Source organism: Mastomys coucha, chromosome X, assembly GCF_008632895.1.
Source record: "Mastomys coucha isolate ucsf_1 chromosome X, UCSF_Mcou_1, whole genome shotgun sequence".
NCBI classification, from domain to species: domain Eukaryota; kingdom Metazoa; phylum Chordata; class Mammalia; order Rodentia; family Muridae; genus Mastomys; species Mastomys coucha.
In genome coordinates, this window is record NC_045030.1 from 135,087,876 (window position 1) to 135,108,025 (window position 20,150).

At 40.6% G+C, this 20,150-nt stretch overlaps 1 protein-coding gene across 1 annotated transcript in view; it reads right to left on the reverse strand.

The window, feature by feature from the left end:
* Window positions 1–17,515, reverse strand: part of Gucy2f (guanylate cyclase 2F, retinal) — an 83,579-nt gene extending 66,064 nt beyond the window's left edge. The window contains exons 1-2 of the mRNA XM_031377966.1: window positions 16,786–17,515; window positions 8,472–8,773 (exon numbers count right to left, since the gene is read on the reverse strand). Of these exons, the coding sequence (XP_031233826.1) occupies window positions 8,472–8,773; window positions 16,786–17,515 (1,032 nt within the window). The remainder of the gene's footprint in view (window positions 1–8,471; window positions 8,774–16,785) is intronic.
* Window positions 17,516–20,150: the final 2,635 nt, after the last annotated feature.

Here is a 20,150-nt window from a genome sequence, read left to right on the forward strand (position 1 = left end):
AGAAAAAAAAACTAAAACAATCCCCTGTTCCCTCCCCCTTCTTCCTGCTTACCATCCCACCCCGTCCCTGCTTACTGGCCCTGTCATTCCCCTACACTGGGGTATAGAACCTTCACAGGACCACAAGACTTTTAAGTGTTTACCTAACATTCCTTTTACAGAGGCTACTCGGAAATGTGCACAACAAAGAAATGAGAAAACAAATCAAGAAAAATGAGAGTCATGAGAGTTATGAAATGTAGTGCATCCAGAACAGAGGAGTGAAAATGGACATTCTTTTAAATGTAAAAATGGAGATTTCAGACAAAACAGTTGTGTGACACTGTCCAAAAAGCATAGGCTTAGATCGGACTAGGAAAGCAAAGAGCTTCAAGAAAAACAAAGTTGAGATGGGATTTTATGGGCTTTACCATGTATAAAATTGTTTGAGAGGATTTTACAGTCTTATCAGAAAGCATGGAATGACTGAGAAATGCAAATTAAAGTAAGTTTATTTTGTGTGCAAGGTAAATTTTGCTAGTATTCTAACATATGCCCCACATAAACTTTTGCTTTTTGCAATCATCACTGAATAATACTGAAATGAATACCATATTAAAAAATACTACCCACACTGTGTGCTGAGACCAGAGCCTAGCAGAAGCATCATCAAAGAAACCAGAGAGACTTCACCCTGCAACTGATGGGAGCAGATGTTGAATACCACAGCCAAACATTAGGAGTAGCACACGGAGTCATGTAGAGGATGGGGAGGAAGGATTTTGGAGGAGCTAAGGGGTCAGGGACACCACGAGAACATGGCCCACAGAATCAACTGACCAGGACTCACAGGTTCTGGGCAGAGATTGGGGAGCCTGTAGGGGTCTGACTTAGGTCCCTTGCGTATGTATTATTGCTGAGTAGCTTGGTGTTCTTTTAAGAAACCTAACAGTGGGAGTGGGGGCTTGTCTCTGATTCTTTTGCCTGCTTGTGGGGCCCTTTTCCTCCTACTGGGTTGCCTTGTCCTGCCTTTGATGCCATGTGCCTGGTCTTGCTGTACCTTGTTATGCTGTGGTTAATTGATGTCCCTAGGAGATCTACTCTTTTCTGAGGGAAAGAAGAAAGAGGTGGATATGGGGATAGGGGAGATGAAGGGCAAAGACCAGGGGCTAGAGATGAAACTGCTTTCCAGATGTAATATATGAGAAAAGATTTTTTAAAAATGATAGAAAAAAAAACACACTGATGGGTGCAGTGGCCACTAATAGAACTAAGAAATTAAGGAGTCCACAGCCACCCTCCATGGCCACATGATAAATTTAAGGTATACCTAGAATTCATGAGACTGTCTACAAAAAAGAGAGAGGCAAAGAGTAAAGCACACTTGTATTTAACTAAAAAAAAAATGTGACATCATATTGAGGATTGGAAGAAGGATAAGAGTGTGAAAAAGACTAGCAGTCCTCCTCCACTCTAATAGGAATGCAAGGAGTGGCTCACACTGAGAAATCAAGATAGACCAATACCAGTGTGGTAGAATAAAATGGGCATGGGAGACAGCTCCGAGGTTAAGAGATCATACTGCTGTTTATGACAACTTGAGTTTGATTTCAAGCACATGTCACATGACTTCAAGTTACATGCCACGTAGCCAATAACTCCTGCCCAGAGGGTCCAACTCCCCCTTCAGAACTCTGTGAGCTCTGTATTCACAAGTTCATACCCACAAACACACAGACACAGACAAACAGACACACACATATACACATAAAGACACACACACACACACACACATATACACAGAGAGAGATACAGACAGAGACTGAGAGACAGAGAGACAGAGATGCATACAAGAATCAAGACAGGTAATAGTGAATACTTCTGAAGGGGAAGATGAAATTTTAAGGACAGTTTTTGTTGTTGTTGGTGGTGGTGATGTAAACATTTTAGCACTTCCTGACTATGAAATCTATGTGCACTTACCTCTTTGAGAGTCTATTTGCTTAGTTTTATCTTATATTTTACCTTTTAAATAAAGCAAGAAATTAAGTGTGTTTGAAATCGTTGATGTAGGTAATGAAGCCTATGTAGACAAATTTCAATTCCACTGGAAGTTATTAGCAAAAGAATTTTACGGGTGTAAAATTCTTTGATTTTTGAATTTGATTGAGGTGTGTGTGTGTGTGTAAGCCTTCATGAGTAAATGTGTGTCACATGTGTGCAGGAGCCCACAGAGGCTGAAAAAAAGGTGTCATATTCCATGGAACTGGAGTTGTAGATAATTGTGAGCTGCCAAGGGAAAGTGTAGCAAATGCTCTTATCTACTGAACCTTCACTCCAGACTCTATATTACTGCTTTTTAATCAATCACATTATTTCAAGTATGAGCTATCTCTAATACATTCGCTAACCCAAAACTCACTTGTTCACTCATTTATTTTCTCTCTCTATTCCTAGAACGTAAGCCTCATTCAGGCAGGAAGAAATGTTTAACATTGATTCTACAGACACAACAAAAGCTTCATCTGCAGTGCTTTCAAGTTCTGGTGATTTGAATGTTCTTTCCATACCTAATTTCAAGCTACCACAATGATGTCACTAGACACTGAATTGGTAGCAGATGCAGCAATTTGGTTTTGGTGACTGGCTCAACCATAGCACTGAGAGAAACTTTTCCTGTCTTCTTCCCTGTTTCCTCTCTCTGCACTTAATCACAGCGCTTAGCACATGGTGACTCAATAAACAGCAGTTTACCTGTTGCTTGAAAGGGAATAAATAACAACAGCACAGAGCCCAGCTGATACCCACCGAAAGAGAACTATACAAAGAATCAATAAAACCAGGAGCTGGTTCTTTGAGAAAATCAACAAGATAGATAAACCCTTAGCCAGACTAACTGAAGGGCACAGAGACACTATCCAAATTAACAAGATCAGAAATGAAAAGGAAAACATAACAACAAAACCTGAGGAAACTTTTAAAAAATGACCAGAAACTACTATAAAAGCCTATACTCTACAAAACTGGAAAATCTAGACTGAAATGGACAATTTTTCTAGGCCAATACCACGTACCAAAGTTAAATCAGGATCAGTTGAACTATCTAAACAGTCCTATAACCCTTAAGAAAAGGGAAATAGTCATCAAAAACCTCCCAAGCAAAAAAGCCCAGGGCCAGGATAGCCAAAATAACTCTCAACAATAAAAGAACTTCTGGAGGAATCGCCATCCCTGACCTCAATCTGTATTACAGAGCAGTAGTGATAAAACCTGAATGGTATTGGTACAGGGACAGGCAGGTAGATCAATGCAATAGAATTGAAGACTCAGAAATGAACCCACACAACCATAGATAATTCTTTGACAAAGGGGCTAAAACCACTAAGTGGAAAAAAAGACAGCATTTTCAACAAATGGTGTTGGTTCAACTGGTGGTCAACATATAGATGAATGCAAATTGATCCATTCTTATCTCCCTGTACAAAGCTCAAGTCCAAGTGGATCAAGGACCCCCCACATAAAACCAGATACAGTGAAACTAATGGAAAAGAAAGTGGGGGAGAACCTCAAGCACATGGGCATAGGGGAAAATTTCCTGAACAGAACACCAATAGCTTATGCTCGAAGATTAAGAATTGACAAATGGGACCTCATGAAACTGAAAGGCTTCTGTTAGCATTCTGTCTAAACTCTACTCCACAGTTACCTGGCAATAGCCAGGTATGCTCCTCCCCACAGCTATCTGGCAACAGCCAGGTAAGCCTGACCCACTATAAAAGGGGCTGCTTGCCCCCTCCTCTCCCTTGCTCTCTTACTCTTGCTTCCTTCTTGCTTCTCTCTTGCCCTCTTGGGCTCTTCCTTTCCCCCAGAGTAACTGCCCATGGTCCCAGGGGAGAGTTCTTGAGCTTAGAGCTACCCCTGTGCTGCCCTGAGTAAATGTCCGAGTCACCGCACATGTGACTGGCCATATGAAGTGTTTATAAAAAGATGAAGAGATAAAGAATATGTTCTATGGGGGTGTGATGAGGTGTGGGGGAAGGGGATGTCTCAGCGGGGCCCATGCCAAGGCATCCCTTCCCCCTGAGGAACCAGTCACATGATGGTATAGTATAGAATAGAGTTTATTTAGGACATGGGAGGGAAGTTAAGAGGGTATTAGAGGCAGAGAAAGGCAGTGAGAGGGAGAGAGTAGAGTAGTGGAGGCTGGCTATGAGCATGTGGAGAGAGGGGGAAAGGGAATGGAGAGGGAAGAGAGCTAGAGAGAGGCAAGAGAGAGGGGAGAGGGCAAGCCGCCCCTTTTATAGTGGGTCAAGCCTAACTGGCTATTGCCAGGAAACTGTGGGGGGAGCAGCATAGCTAGCTATTGCAAGGTAATTGTGGGGTGGAGCTTAGATGAATGCTAAACAGCCTGTGTAAGGCAATAGAACAAATTGACAACCTACAGATAAGGGGAAAAAAATCTTCACTAACCCTGCATCTGACAGAGGACTAATATCCAAAATATATAAACAACTCAAGAAGTTAACCTCCAAAAAAACAAATAATCCAATTAAAGAATGGGGTATAGACCTAAACAGAGAATTCACAACAAAAGAATCTCGAATGGCTGAGAACCATCTCACGGAGAGACACCAAGGCCTGACACTATTACTGATGCTATGATGTGCTTATAGACAGGAGCCTAGCATAGCTGTCCTCTGAGAGGCCCTACCAGCAGCTGACTGAGACAGAAATAGATTCTCAACCATTGGACTGAAGTCAGGGACTGCTATAGTTGAATTAGGGGAAGGATTGACAAAGCTGAGGAGGAGGGTGACCCCATAGGAAGACCAGCAGTCTCAACTGAACCAGATCCCAGGGAGCTCTCAGACACTGAGCCACCAACCAAGAGCATACATGGGCTGATCCTAGGCCTCAGGCATATATGTAGCAGAGGTCTGCCTGGTCTGGCCTCAGTGGGGTATAATGTGCTTAATCCTGGAGAGGCTTGAGGCCACAGGGAAGGGGGAGGCCTGCTGGAGGGGGAGAACCCTCTTGGAGGTAAGGGGGAGTAGGAATAGGATTAGGAACTGTGGGAGGGGGGACCAAGTGGTGGGCAACAACTGGAATGTAAATAAATAAATTAATTTTAAAAAACATAAGTACAGAGATAGACCAACATTGAATGAATGCAATTATTTAGTCTGAAAAAACTCACTTAAAATTTCCAAAGCCAAACCATGTCAAAGGCTAGAAATATTGAAAGACCTTCTGCCAGTAATCAGAAAATCTCAAGTGAATGAGAAGCTGCATAAATTCAATGTTCTTTGTGACTAAAAAGGTTTCAATGTGTAACTATATCACAATGTCTTTATGCATTCATCTGTTGATGGACACCTAATATATAAAATCATGTATTTACAGATTTCATGAGAGTAGAAGTGAAACTGTCTAGGGGTGAAGGGTCAAAAACAATGAATGGGAGGGTAAGAAAGAATAAGATAGAGGATTGCTCAAAGCATTTATATACTTGCCTGTAAAGAACCTTATGTAACCTGATCAGACAAAAGTTTTACATTAAATTTTTAAAAAGTAAAAGTTTTTCAAATTTGAAACAAAGAAAATGTCCATAGCTGAAGTCAGACTATAAGTTGGTACTGGGTCACCATCAATCAACAATGTCATGCTGGCCTCGAAGGGGAAAATAGGAAAGAAGATAAGAGTGAGCCAAGCATTCAGCTATTCAGTTTATAAATGGTACTTTGTTTAGTCATCGCAAGTATCCCAGGAGAGAGGCCTCCCCAGTTTACAGATGGGGAAACTGAGAGTCATCAACTCCAAGCAACTTTCCCAAGATAGTAAGGATGAGATATGGCTTTGATGTTTTTTATTTTTGCTTGCTTTTAACTGACACATTAAAACACAAAATTATACATGCACATGGGACACCATGTGATGTTTTTATACATGTTTACCTCTATACTGTCTTAATCATTGTAACATTTATAAGATAACTAACACATTTAAGATATCATTCAATAATGAAAATATTTTTTAGGAAATCTTTTCTTCTGCCATTTGAAAAACATGCTACAATATCTTATCTATAGACACCGGATTATGTAACTTCTTACTTCTATCTAGCTGTAACTGAGTCTTCATTGATCAATGTTCCCCAGAGAGCTAGGATTTAGACCCAAGTTTGCTTAGCTTCTCATTATATTCTCTTCCTGTTATACCAGCTGCCTTCAAAAATACCTTTTTAGAAGAGTTATTTTTTAAATGGGAATTTCGCTTATAAGAGACATGAGGCTAATTATCTAACCTCCTATCATTCTTTACATTCTTTAGTTATACAGTTTAGCCTAGGTACCTGAAAAGTGGGAGTAGAAATGCATCCAAGAAGCTTGTTTTGAAAATAAGCTCGGTATTCTTTGTTGTAGCTCTCTATTTCCTTGTCTAAAGCAGAATGCAGGCTGCCTAGCAACCAAGCTAATGGTGTCTCTTTTTTTTGCCTGAATTATCTTATGTTTTGTACAAGCTCAAAGGGATTGAAAAATATCTAGAGTGCAAGGTCTAAGTTTTAATATCAATATATGTGTTCATACATATGCATAGCACACACACACACACACACACACACACACACACACACACACTTCTTCCCTCAATCCAACAATCATAGGGTAAAAGATGAGCTTTCAGAATATATATATATATATAGGATTCTGGATCATTGGCTTAAAAGGCACAACAATTAACAACCTGATCATTTGTGAATAACTATAACACAAAATGTCTGGTCTGACCCAACAATTCTTATTAATCTGAGAGAGTCCTGTAATTCCTGACTACACTGAACAGTTGTTTTCAAGGATGTGTGTGTGTGTGTGTGTGTGTCCCCGAAAAGGTTTCTAATAGACATATCAGCAGTGATGCAGAACAACTTCAGTACCATCAGTATTTTTGTGAGTCAGTTTTCTTAAAAGAAAAACAATTTGAGAAATCTTTGCTATCAAGGCAGGAAATCATATGCAGTCCTAAATTTGATCTGAATCACTTATTCATAGAAAAACAACCAACTAGACAAATAAAAGCTGGAAGGAAAGCATGCCATTGGAGAATGTGATAATTAGGCACAATCTCCCTTCTCCTTCACTACCTGAATTTCATCATAGTTCATCCTCTGCTAGCAACTATAGACTAAATCATAGTGGTCTCACTCCTCTATCCATATTATTGATCCAGGCATTGGTAAGAGATGATTGTGACAAAGGGATGGAAGAAAGCCTACATGGGTAACTTCTGAGGGTATTTTCCCAATCTTGAACAGAGATTCAAGAAAGGAACATTCCTGTTTTGCATTTCTGAATATCCATACCTGTGTACAATGTCTGGAAATGTGGCAGTCATTTGGGGACCATAAAGAGAGCTAGTTCATGAGTGAAAAAAAAAAAACCTAGCATTACATGACTTAAAAAGTGTAAGAGAACAAGCTGGTTCATGAATGACATTACAGACTTGCTGGGGTGACTACCACCAGAGCTCTCTGTTTTGACATTTTGCAAAAATAATAATTATTTAGTACAATGTATGTGAGGTCCTCTGTAATTTATACTGAGAATCAACAGAAATAATATTAGTAAATTCTCATATTTTGAAATATATCCACATGCCATTCTAGCTCCTTTCAAAAATGCTTACTGTCTGCATATAACTTCTAATGTATAGAAACTACCATATGAGCTGGGAAGAGGTGCACACAGGCAGGAAAGAGGGTAGGAAGGTAAGAAGAGACACAGGGAATGCGGAATAGAGGGAAGAAAGGCAGAATGGCAGAAAGGAATGAGGGAGGAAGGGGGAGAGGAAGCTCCCATGTTTATTTATCTAATGTAAGCAGTTTTTTGCCTTCCTGTATTCCCCTCATTCTTCTGAGTGTTGTTTATTTCTGTCTTTACTCTCCACCCAGTTCTCTGCTTTCTTCCCCTTCTGCTCCTTTTTATTTTTCCAGTACTTAAGTGACATGAACTTCCATACACACACATGCACACACACACACACACACACACACACACACACACACACACTCCTGATCAGTTTGTATAGTGTTGTTTGTATGTATGTTTACAGGGAGGGCCATTTGGCCCTAGACAATGGATTGGTGTGCTTACTGGGAAGAGCATCTCTCCTGCTCCCAGGTTTCCTCAGTTGCCTGGAGTTACAGCCCACTGTCTTGTCTTGTTGGTGAATTAGTTCCAAACTTGGGTCATAAGAAAGACCTCTATTTTATTAGCTCCCCTTGAACAGCCCTGGCATATGCTAAAATGTGCTTTTCTTTCCTTCTTTCTAGTTACCAGAGAGAAGAGAAAGCCAGCAGAAGTGGGGAAAATGTTGGCAGCTATTCATCTGACAGGGAATGAATTCTCAGAATATTTGGTAAAGGTAAAAAGCTTTTTATTTTCTTCTTTTTTAATGTTCTTAGCTTAGGACACAGCTTGTGTGTCTGCACTTACTTGGTGTGAGTCAAGCTTCTCAGAAATTTCTCCGCTGGCTGCTGCTTCTGTGTAGGCTTCATAGAATGTCTTTTCGTGGGACTCCACTGTAATAGTCAACACAGCATCATAGGCTTCCCGGAGCTTTTGATTGTTCCTCAGGACCTGGTAGGGGCTGTGCTTGTAAGGTAAACTGTAGAGCAGTACATCATAAGGGACAAAGACGTAAGTCCCATCTGTCATTTTCAGATCATGAGCCAATTCCAAGAAGTGTCTCTGAGTCTCTCCCCCAATCAAGGCTGAATGCATACACATGATGATTACTGAAACCGGAGTGGAGGGGGGGGAGGGCAAGGGGTTATGGTAGTAAAACATAGAATCAGAAACCAAACAGGAGAAAGAAAGAAATGTGTTATAACCAAACATTTAAGAATTATTCCTTTCCTATTCCCACAGGATGGGCAAGATACTGAGGTCCTAAGTTAAGTCTGAGTTATATGTAAGAACTCTCTAAGATGTGTATAGACGGGCGGTGGTGGCGCACGCCTTTAATCTCAGCACTTGGGAGGCAGAGGCAGGCGGATTTCTGAGTTCCAGGCCAACCTGGTCTACAGAGTGAGTTCCAGGACAGCCAGGGCTACACAGAGAAAACCCTGTTTCGAAAAAAAAAACAAAAACAAAAACAAACAAACAAAAAGATGTGTATAGAGGCAGGAAAGACGTCTACAGGCTGCAGAGCCTAATCCTAAAAAGGAATAATAGTATAACTTGGGGTCAGCAAACACAAAGGCCTTGAGGTTGAGAGGTCTACTAAGTTTATACCCTGATAGCACTAGGTACTAGCTGTATGCTTCTGGGTGAATGACTAGTCTTCACTGTGCCTCCAGATGTCAATAATTCATGAAGAGGTAGTGATACTTCAGGGAGAAAATTCATAAGATGTGCCTAGTATATAGCACTAGATGGATAGTATCTACTCTTGTGCAAGAAGGATAGATTGAGCAAGAGGCCCAAAGCCACTATTGCTTTCTTGCTGTCCACTCATTACAAAGGTGCACTCCAACATATTTTGACTAATGTTTCCCACCCTTCCCAAAGCCATTATAGACAATGAATGGCACTAACATATACTCATCTATAAATGCAACTAAAATTGTGGAGGATATGTTCAACTTTTTCTATCTTACTTCCCCATAATTGGAATTACTTTGCACTCAATTTAATTCTTCCTAGACTTATGAAACTCTGTTGTTTGGCAAGGCTATGCTAGAATAGACTGGATTAGAGGTGAGCCACGGTTGAAGAATGGCAGCTAGATCATGAGACTGAAAGTCTTAGATCCAATTTTGTCCTTGGCATGCTAAATGAGTTTAGTTTAAGCCCACTTGTGCTTCAGTGCCCACATCTTTAAAATGCAGATTCCAATGCATTTCACAGGTACATTGAGTAGTTTAATTAGATAATGCCTGGCAAGCATTCTGAGCTCCTTGAAGAAAAGCAAAAGTCCTATCACCATTGGCAAATATTAATTATACATGCTTCTATGGAACCTTTAATCTCAGGAACTACGTGTGCTTAACTACACTCAATGACTTGTCGTTGGCATTACCGTATTGCTTCATGTGTTTTCAAAAGCTTTATTTACACTTTTTAAATACTCCTGGAAAGTTTTGCTTTGGAACTAGAGCCACTACCTCTCAATTTTTAAAGCACCCAGTAACTTATAAGATGGACTTTAAAGACACACACGCAATACACATAGAACCCAGCCAAATTTGAGTTCGTAAATGAGCGTTAGTTCCTACAAAACAAATACCTTAAGAGGATCAACATGTATTTGGATGCTCAGACCTTCCCTTGAATTCTCTAAAAAATATATCTTTAGAGCTATGTCTTGAGGTACACAAAGAGTCCTGCTTCCGTTGTTGATAATCACACACTGTAGAAATAGGAAAAATGTGGTACCAGAGAGATTTGGCAATGCAAGAGTTCAGCTTGGGAAGAGAAAATAAAACTAGCATCACCCTCTCTGACTATACCAACAAACATGAATTCATTTAACCTAATCAGTCAAGTCACAGGTCTATTGGGTGGGGTTGGGAGTGGGGGGGATATGGACTAAACCACGTGTTTTAGTTAGTTGTCTAGTTCATCAGTATTCTTGGCAAGAAAGTCAGTTGGCATTTCTCCTGCAAAGGCAGTGATGAACTGACTTGAGCAAGGTTACCAAACACAGTTCCATTTAATTTCCTTAAGGGATATTGAAATTAGTGCATGGAAAACATCAACTAGAACAAAGGGCTTTGTGTTTAAGATACAAATATTTCAGCACATGCAGAGAGAACTATTATGGTGTGCCATCCAGACACACACTTCAGGACTGACACTCATTTCCCCTAGCTGCTGAGAATGTTAGCATGTGAGAGCTGATGCCTCACCAATAATTAACCTCAGCTTAAGAGTGCCACCTCTCACAAGGTCACATGCCTTTAAGCAGTGCACTGAAGCTGGCTGGGGTAGACTTACACTGAATCTATGGTTACATTTTTCAGGATATCTGTAAGCCAGTAAACAACATGTTATTAGCTTGAAATTGGCCATGGTGATGGTGATTTACTCTATGGCAATCAGCAAACTACAAATCAGGGCTTTCTCACTCTCGGGAAGGTGCTTGCTAAAACAATTATTAGCACACTGTACCCTCTCTTTGGGTCAGCCTACATAATGAGCAGTCTACACCATGATAGAAAGTTGCAGAGTCTTTATCTCAATTCTAGTTGTCCCAGCTCCAGAGTACCCCTTGTGGATTGGACAAGGCCTTTTTTGTTCTGTTCTTTCTACCTAATTCTCTGGCTTTCTCTCCCTTATGAGAGTTATACTTGAAAACAATCACCAATAAAATTCCTGTACTCAAAGTTACATCTAGCATCAGTCTGAAGTTACAACTACACCCTAAACTGGCCTCTACCGTGACACCCACAGTATTTCTTGCTCTAATTTGTGTATGACAGCATCTTCTAGAAACTGTAGACTTCATAGGGTTAGAGACCATGTCCTATTTACCTTTTATCCTGATACACATGAACACACGCACACACAACATTGTTTAGATGTATGTCTGCATGCTAGCAAATTCCTAGGAAGAGTCTGCATTCCTGCATTTTTAAATGTTCCATGAGGTATATAAGAGACATGGGCATACTTGTACTATTAGGAAAGCAGAACAACTGGAAGCCACATTCTTATGTGAGTAGATACTAGCAAGCTTATATGTAATGCTGAGTGCCATGATCTTACCCCTCAATCTGAATCTCTATTTTTTTTTCTCATTGGCACATATGAGTGACATTTTTTTTAAAAAATGGTCCAAATTTCCAAAACTAGAAAGACAATTTAAAATTATCCAGCCCAAGCTTTCGCTCTCATTTTTAGATTAAAAAGAAATGGATGATCTCTGGCCTCTATTTTTGCAAGGCAAGAACTTGCAATTGGACCCAATTAAAGTAGAAAGCATAAATACTGAATTCAAACAACAGCATCTTAATTTAATAGATTGAGTGCTTCATGCACAGGGATTTATGGATGCATCTGTTCTATGAGATGGTTTTTACTAAATAGCTTTTATTATCTCAAAATTATATTCATTAAAATGGGATTTGACCTCTAAGTTGTTGTCAGGAAAGGATTAGTAAACAGAAACTTAAATCCTAGACAAGGGTTAGGTTAACAGGTGGTCACCAAATAATATTAATTTGTAAGTTTCCATCTTGACTGTTAACAGTCAAGACATTTCATAGCCAAAACAAGGACCAGAAAATACATCCTTTGGAGATCATATTTTACAAGGATGAATCAAGCACTTTCTCTGGTATATGCACAGTCCACTTGAGCTGAGTAGCAGCTACATCTCCAGACTGTGGGGCTCCCCATGATAAGCTCTGTAGAATCCTCTCTCACCTTCAGTATTACTAGAAAGGAATGTCATGAATACCTGAAAAAAAAAGTTTCTTGGGTTCCTTTTCTCTTCCTACCTTGAAATTCTCTACCCACTATTTCCTTGAGATAGATGATTTATAATCTTCAAAGGACAAAACTTGTCAGACACTGTTCTGCATTCCTGTAATTCCAGCACTAGGAAGAAGTGGAGAGGTTGACCATGATGAAGTATTAGAGTGCACAGCCAGCCTGGACTATAACAGCCTGAGACACAGGAATACGTTGTCTAAAAAAAACCCAAAAACTGAAAAAAGAAAGAAAGAAAACCTTATTCTTTTCCTCCACCTGTATTTTTGACTTTTTTGTGCCATTTTCTCCAGGGGCATTCATCTTAGCCTCTTTCAGTTTAATGATTTGTTAAGACTGACTAAAGGGAGAGAAGACTATAAGAGGAAAGAGATGTAGATGACATATAGTGGTCATATGTACAGACAGTCTTCTTGCATATTTATGTTTATATTTATGTACATATTTATGTACATATTTACATTTAACTATAGCAAATGTTATATCAAAATCCCTATCAGAACTAACACCATTCACCACAGTATTACCAACAATAACCAATTAGTGTTGGAAACAGGGCTTAAAGCTTGCACACCTGGAGACACCTAAAATTCTTTCATTAGTGGGCCTTTGAATTAAGAAAGAAAATCAGAGGGCTGAATTATATATGTTCCAGAGAACACAGACTCTCCAGTGTGTGTGTTTTAGGAGCATATCTGAAGCAGAGGTGAAGCAGTAATGTCCTTTCATAGGCCAGTTATCACGGTATAGTCTGTAGGCCACCAGGATGAGCATCACTTAGGAACTTAATAGAAATGCATATTCTGGACCTCACCCCAGCCTCTCTGAATCAGACACTTTGGAGAAGAAACTCGGCAAAGAGTTTGAAGAAGCCCTCCAGAAAATTCTGATGTTCACTTAGATTTGAGAGCCACCACATCAGATAAACCTGAAGGCCTATCTCTTAGCTTTCCCATTCACTGGCTGTATGATGCCAGGCAAGTTATTTGACCTTGCTGCTTCAGAGGTCTTACCCATAAAATTGGGAAACAGTAATTGGCCTTTTTAAAAGGGACATTGAAAGAACTGAATGAAAAGTCCTTTCTAAATGTCTAGGATATAATAAACTCTCAATAAATATTAGGTATTATCAGTTATTCTTTCATGTGGAGGAATGTAATCGATGGAAGGAAGCCAGTCAGGCCCTGGCTATAAAGAAAGAAAACTGTATCTAATTTGGGGAGAACAAGAGAAGGGCATTTTGACTGGCACAATAAAGCAATTCCAATTTGGAAGGATTTAAAGGAAACTCCAATTGGTGATCAACCAGGTAAACTCAAGTTGAAAGGATTTCAAAATAAGAAGACAGGAGGAGTTGAAATGGCCATTTGAAAAGACCTCTGAAGAGCTAGAGGTAAGGCCTCCTGCTGGCCTTTGTAGGAATAGTAAAAGAACCCCTCCTGGGTGGATGCAATCCCTCAGGTGCTTTGCTTTGGGGAGTGAATGCTCCTTTGTATCAAGGGACAAAAACTTCCAGCAGGGCTCATGGGTGGAGGAGCAGAGAGGGGATGGAATTGTGGCCCCCTTATCTACTCAGGTTCCCAGGAACTGGGCAAAACCTACATAATCCTACCCAGGATTTCTGACTGCAGATTGAGGTCTTTGTCTTTGATCAATACCTCCACTTGAGTTTGTGGGAAATAAAGATAATTGGCAATCACTTCCAAGATTGAAAAGAAATGGGTCGCTCACCCTGGGAAGGCTGAATCCCCCTACTCTGAGGCGGCATTGCCTCTATTATTTGATACTAATAATGCCTACACCTATCTACTTGCTCTTGTGAGCCTCACAGACATTGTAAACTTTGAAGATGAAAACAACTATCACCTAGAAAATACAGACAAATGAGTTGGTCAATGTGTATATACCTTGCAAGCTGTATAGCGCTGCTTACATTTAGCTTTACAGATCCGTTTCTCAGAAAGACACTCCCTCTAACTCCAATGAAGGGCCATATGTCACCCACCAGTTGGCACAGACCAAAATCTGAAATGAACACTTAATTGTACCATACTACTTTGCTAACTCTACACAGAAATACGCGACATCACATTCTACAACCCAGCCTACAACCAAATTTCTGTTTCCATACCCAATCACATTGTGACTCATTTGAATTTGCTGATAGAGAAATAGTATTCTGGAGCATAGAGATTTATCATCACCACCAACACTGTCTCTTTCAGAATCCTCCTCCTCCACCTGCTTCTGCCATCCTTCTACAGGGGCCTCCATTGCTCCTTAAACAGTCTCTTTTGACCCCCACCCCCACCCCAATTCTCAAAGTTCCCATCCCTTTAGTAGGCTGATGCATATCATCATCATCATCATCATCATCACCATCATCATCAAAAAATACATTCTGAACAAAGAAAGTCTTATTAAGACTGGTCACTTCAAATGAGGAACGCTTATTTGTATTCTGAAGAGCTTAAAGGCAGCAGCTCTGAACTCTGTGCTTTAGAAGGACCTGAGAAGCTATTTAAAAGACCCTCGATTGCTTAGGGGAGAGGAGCACCATAGGCCAATTCAAGTCTCTGCAGGTAGCTTCAGTCATTTTTGGAAAGATGCCCAGGTAATTCTTGTGCTCAGCTAATGCAAGAATGGTGAAGAAAAAAAAATAGGCTTCAAATATAGGAAAATAAATGCATGGTTGCTACCTCTCTATCATAAAGGAATTGATGGTCCTAATTCCTCTCACTCTGGTAACAAAAGAGGCCCACGACCTGGATTTTATTTAACATTTCATGATAGGGACCAAAATATCAGCTCAAAGTATAGTATTTAGAATGAGTGGGATCTGAAACTTATAAGAAACACAGGTATTCATGAATCTCTAACATAAAGTTCTTAAACTAAATTTGTTGTTTTGTTTCTAGCATGGCTCTTCTCTGGAAATGATTTTATATATATATATATATATAATATATATATATACATATATATTATATATATATGTATATATATTATATATATTATATATATGTATATATACACACATATATACATATATTTAAATAACTCTGTGCTCAACAGGTGCTAAGTTCCATGATGAAATAATCAGAGCCATGCTGATTACCTAAGACTGAAGGTCTTACAGACTATAGGACTACTGGAGCTCCTGGAACTCAAACCTCTGGCTTTCATCTTCCCACAATGATCATAATTAAGGTGCAATAGTGGAGACACTTGAAATTTAGAATGGATTCTGGTGATAAGCCAGGCCTAAGATGAGCCTGTTTCTGCAAGACCATTATTATGCTAAGGAAATGACTGGGAACAGGACTAATCCTAGAAGCCATCAGTTTGACAACTGGGTTCTGAGCTATTCAGGTCCTACAGAGATGAAGCAGCTGCAGTTTGGCATGAGCATCATTCCCATACATCACTGCCACTTCCAGAGGAAAGTAAAGAGGACATTTATTTTTAAAAATCAAACAGAAGAGAGGATAAAAAAGAAAATAATCAAAACCAAGTGTTAGAAATGTAAGAAAAAAAATCTGATTCTAGAGAACTAGGAAGGTTCCCTCCCCTAAATTAATTCAAATCCTGTTGGTGATTGAATCTTCGGTGAGTCCAGTCCCCTGTAGCACATTTTGCCTGCCTATTGCCTCTTTGAGAATCATTTCCAAGCTTTATGATTGAAATAAGAGGCACGCTAACACAAAGCATGCTTTGTTTCCATTCGCCACCTAAATGCCCTCCATACCAATGAGCTGCATGCTGCTGGGAGAAGTATCTGCTTTATTAGGAAGGAGAGAGAAGGACTGACGTGATGACAAAATGGTACTGGGTACCCATGAAGGAACTACTCAGAAGGGAGTCAAAAGTACATCTCCACTCATGATTTAAAACGAAACAAAACGAAACGAAAATAAAACAACAACAAAAAACAAAAAAACACAAAACAAAAATGAGACAAAACAGTCAGAGGACATTGCTGTGGTTAGTCTGAAACTGCGGTGGTCCTCAGGACAAAGATAGGGTGTGCCTACAGGGCTCTTGATGTCATTATTCTATACCGGGTGCTTCGATCAAGTGCTGGTGCACAAGGGCGTTTGACCATAGAGTTCTTGAAATCTCTATTAGGTCCCTAAGATTGGCTCTGTTGAAGCCACATCCTTGGGGTCTGATTATGGATGAAAGCAGGCATGTGCATAAAGAACGAGGGAATGGCATGTTAGCCTAGGGTATGGAGGCAGAAAACCTTTTAGAGACTGTCATATTTTTCACCAAAACCACATTTAAACCTTAGCCAGGAGCAAGCACTCACTGCGAATTCTGTCTGCCTGGCGAATCTGCTGGAGAGCTTTCTGAATGCTTTGGCTGTCTTGTCCTGAGGTCAGGACGACCCCTACAGGTAGGCCGTGGCTCCGAAGAGCACTTGAGACTCGATTGGCTGTATGCACCCAAATGTCTTCATCTGAGGAAATGACCCCAGCATGAGCCCACTGGAAATACTTCATGACGGTTACAAGCACGCGGATAGGAGAAGGGAGTGTCCGACACAAGGCTGGGTAGCTATGTTTGTTATCTAATTCATGATTCACACAAGCCCAAGAGAAAATCCCTTTGTCCCAGCTGTTTCCCAGGAGTGAGGCTGCCTCACAGAAGCCAGGGTTGGCAGGCCCAACAAATCCTGAGGCCATCTGCTGGTGAGAAATGAAACTGGCGAGGGCCTTTGAAGTCTGGCAGTCTTCGTTAAGAATCACGTAGTCGAAGGAGTAACTCCTGTCAAAGGACTTGTCCCGGCTGATTCGTTCAATGGCTAAAGCAGCAGCAACCTCAGGCAGGGCCTTGGAGAAGAATGGATCACAGGTCCAGGGGCCTACGACCCCTATCTTGTAGGGGAGTGCTTGCCCCCACCGGATGAGAGGCAATAGGGCCAGGAGGCACAAGCATCCCAGGAACTTGGAGGAAGGGAGGCCATGCTGTCCTGACAGTCTGCTGGAAATGGCAAACCAGGACAGAAGGCGAGAAAAAGGCCAGGGTCCGAGGAACATAGCCTTGCTGCCTTCCAGCAAGCTAGTGATGAGATACTGGAGGGTTACTCTGTCCTCTGGAGATAGAGCGTGGTGTTTCCCAGTGCCTGTCAAGCAGAGGGAAATATATGTTACACTGATTCGGAAGTGTCTAGGGGGAAAATAATCCCATTTGAAACAATGCAGTCTCCCAACGTGAAACTTTCCGTTCCCCACCCCGACCAAAACGTTTCCTAGTCTGGTCCTCCTTCACAGTAGACAGCATCATCTCCACCCACTTCAGTCAAAAACTGTACAATGGATGGAGGCTCCTAGTTTGCCACCCCTCCACATTCAATCCATCACCAAGTCCAGTGGATTCAACATTAATAAGAGCTGTCTGCCTCACAATTTGTAACAATTACAATGGGTAGAAGATGGAAAGTGCTTACAACATGGCCTGGATAATCATCAGAATTATATTTACTGTACTGTTATTGACATGATGGTTTACAGGATATTCATTTACCCCCATCTTGCCTTCCTAGAGGCAGGCAGGTGAAAACAAATCATAGCAGTGCTATTTGAGGTAGCTCACATAGACAGGAACAACTGGGCAGAGGAAGCGTGGGGAAAGAAGAGAGCAGGGGCAAGGGGTATTCCTGGCTGTTATAAAGATAGCTTCTTGTTTGAGATTTCTTCACTCTGCACTTATAGTAGTATTTCCTACTTTCAACCACAAGAAGGGAGCACAAGAGGGGAAAGGAAGAGAAAGAGGAAACAGGAGAAAGGAGGAAGAGGGGGTTACAGATCACTCAAGAATGTGTGTTTTTTTGTTTTGTTTTGTTTTTAAAGAAAGAAACATAGCCAAGTAACTATGATTTCAGGATAGGACATGCTAGAAGCCTTTCAGGGGGTTTCATTGTCTTTTTTTCTTACAATGTGTAGAATGAATCAGAGTTGAAAACATGTGAATTTAGCTGAATGTAGTAGTGCATACCTTTAATCCCAGTAGTAAAGAAGCAGAGGCAGGAAGATCTCTGCGAGTTCAAGGCCAGCCTTGGCTGTTAACAGAGAAAACCCTGTCTGAAAATAAAACAAAAAAGTGAATATTAGACTGTAGAGTTTCAAACTGTTTCCTCTGCCTACCCGGATTTATGGAATCAGTGAAGGCAACGGCCAGATTACTAAAATCTACATATCATGAGTTTTTTCAAGCTTCTGATATTTTACATGACATTGTCATCTACAGAGTTCATGCATGAGAAATGTGTGATCCTGTTACCCACCCCCCCAAGTCATGAAATAATTTTATAACATTTTAACATATTTATGATTTGTTTTAGTTGGGCCAACCTCATAGCTATCCCAGCTGGGCGTGACCATGACTTGTAGGTCAGACATGCTGGCTAACAGCAGTGTGGAGAATGGCCTGGAAGGCTGGCAAGAATTTAAAAAACGACAATTTGGAAACACCCAAATAAGATATAGCAGGGGTACTGGAGAGATGGCTCAATGGTAAGAGCATTGGTTGTTCTTCCAGAGGACCTGGGTTCAATTCCCAGAACCCACATAGCAATTCACAACTGATTATAACTCCAGTTCCCGGAGATTTGGTACCCTCACACAGACATACATGCAAGCAAAATGTGCTGAAGAATAAATAAATCTTTTATAAAAAAGAAAGAAAAAGGAAAAAAGAGACATAACAGAACAAGAGCACAGGAATGAAGGTGTAGAAGAATTAAGATGAATTTCTGCAGGATGAAGAGTACCAAGGAAAAATCTCTGAGAATCTACAAGGCTTACAGGGCAATCAGAAAGGAAATAGGTCATAATGGCTTACAAGCTCCTAAGAAAAAAGAAAAGCTTATTGTATACTCCAAGGATGATGAAACTTTGAGGAAACAGAGTATTTATCAGTATCACACCCTGTAAAATCAAGTAAGCCAAAGATAGTTAGGGGCCCAGTGGACTTCAACTCAGAAAGTAAGGATGCAAGTTTGAGGACCACAATGAGAAAATAAATAAAGAAGAATGAGTGAATGATGTAAAGTCAGCAAGCATGGAGAACTCGAGATGACAGATGCTGAAGCCTCAGTCCTTGCCTGTACCACCCCGTCTTCTGCTCTTCTGTCTTCATGCTCTGATAAAGGTCCTGTAGTTCTTCTGACACACGTCACATCATCTGACAGAACTAGGTCTTAGGAAACCCCATGCCTTCTGTTTGGAATTCCCTCTTCCCTCTTCCATTGTCTCCTTCCAGGCTCTTTTGATGAATGCTCCCTTCAAGAACCAATTCAAATGTTTCCCATTGTGAGCTGCCTTAGATAACCCTTCCAGGTTGAAGTCATTGCACCCATGTTCATAACTTTGAAAGAAAGAATTCTAAGCTTTCTATTTCTGGATGGATAAGGATACTGAAGCGACTGATTTCTCTGCACTTTCAGAATTTCAAAGGAAATAACCCACGACAAGGGCATCTATATGGAGAAGAGGTCCTGCTTGCCTAGGACTTCCTAGTGCCCAGCAAAGAGAATCAGATGAATGTTCATGAAATGGAGAAACAACACATTCGAGTTGATCTCAGGCCAGGAATACTCTCAGTACCTCAAATTAATTGCTTGTTACTGTAATCACAGCATTTAAGAAGCTAAGTTAAAAAGGCTGAAATTTA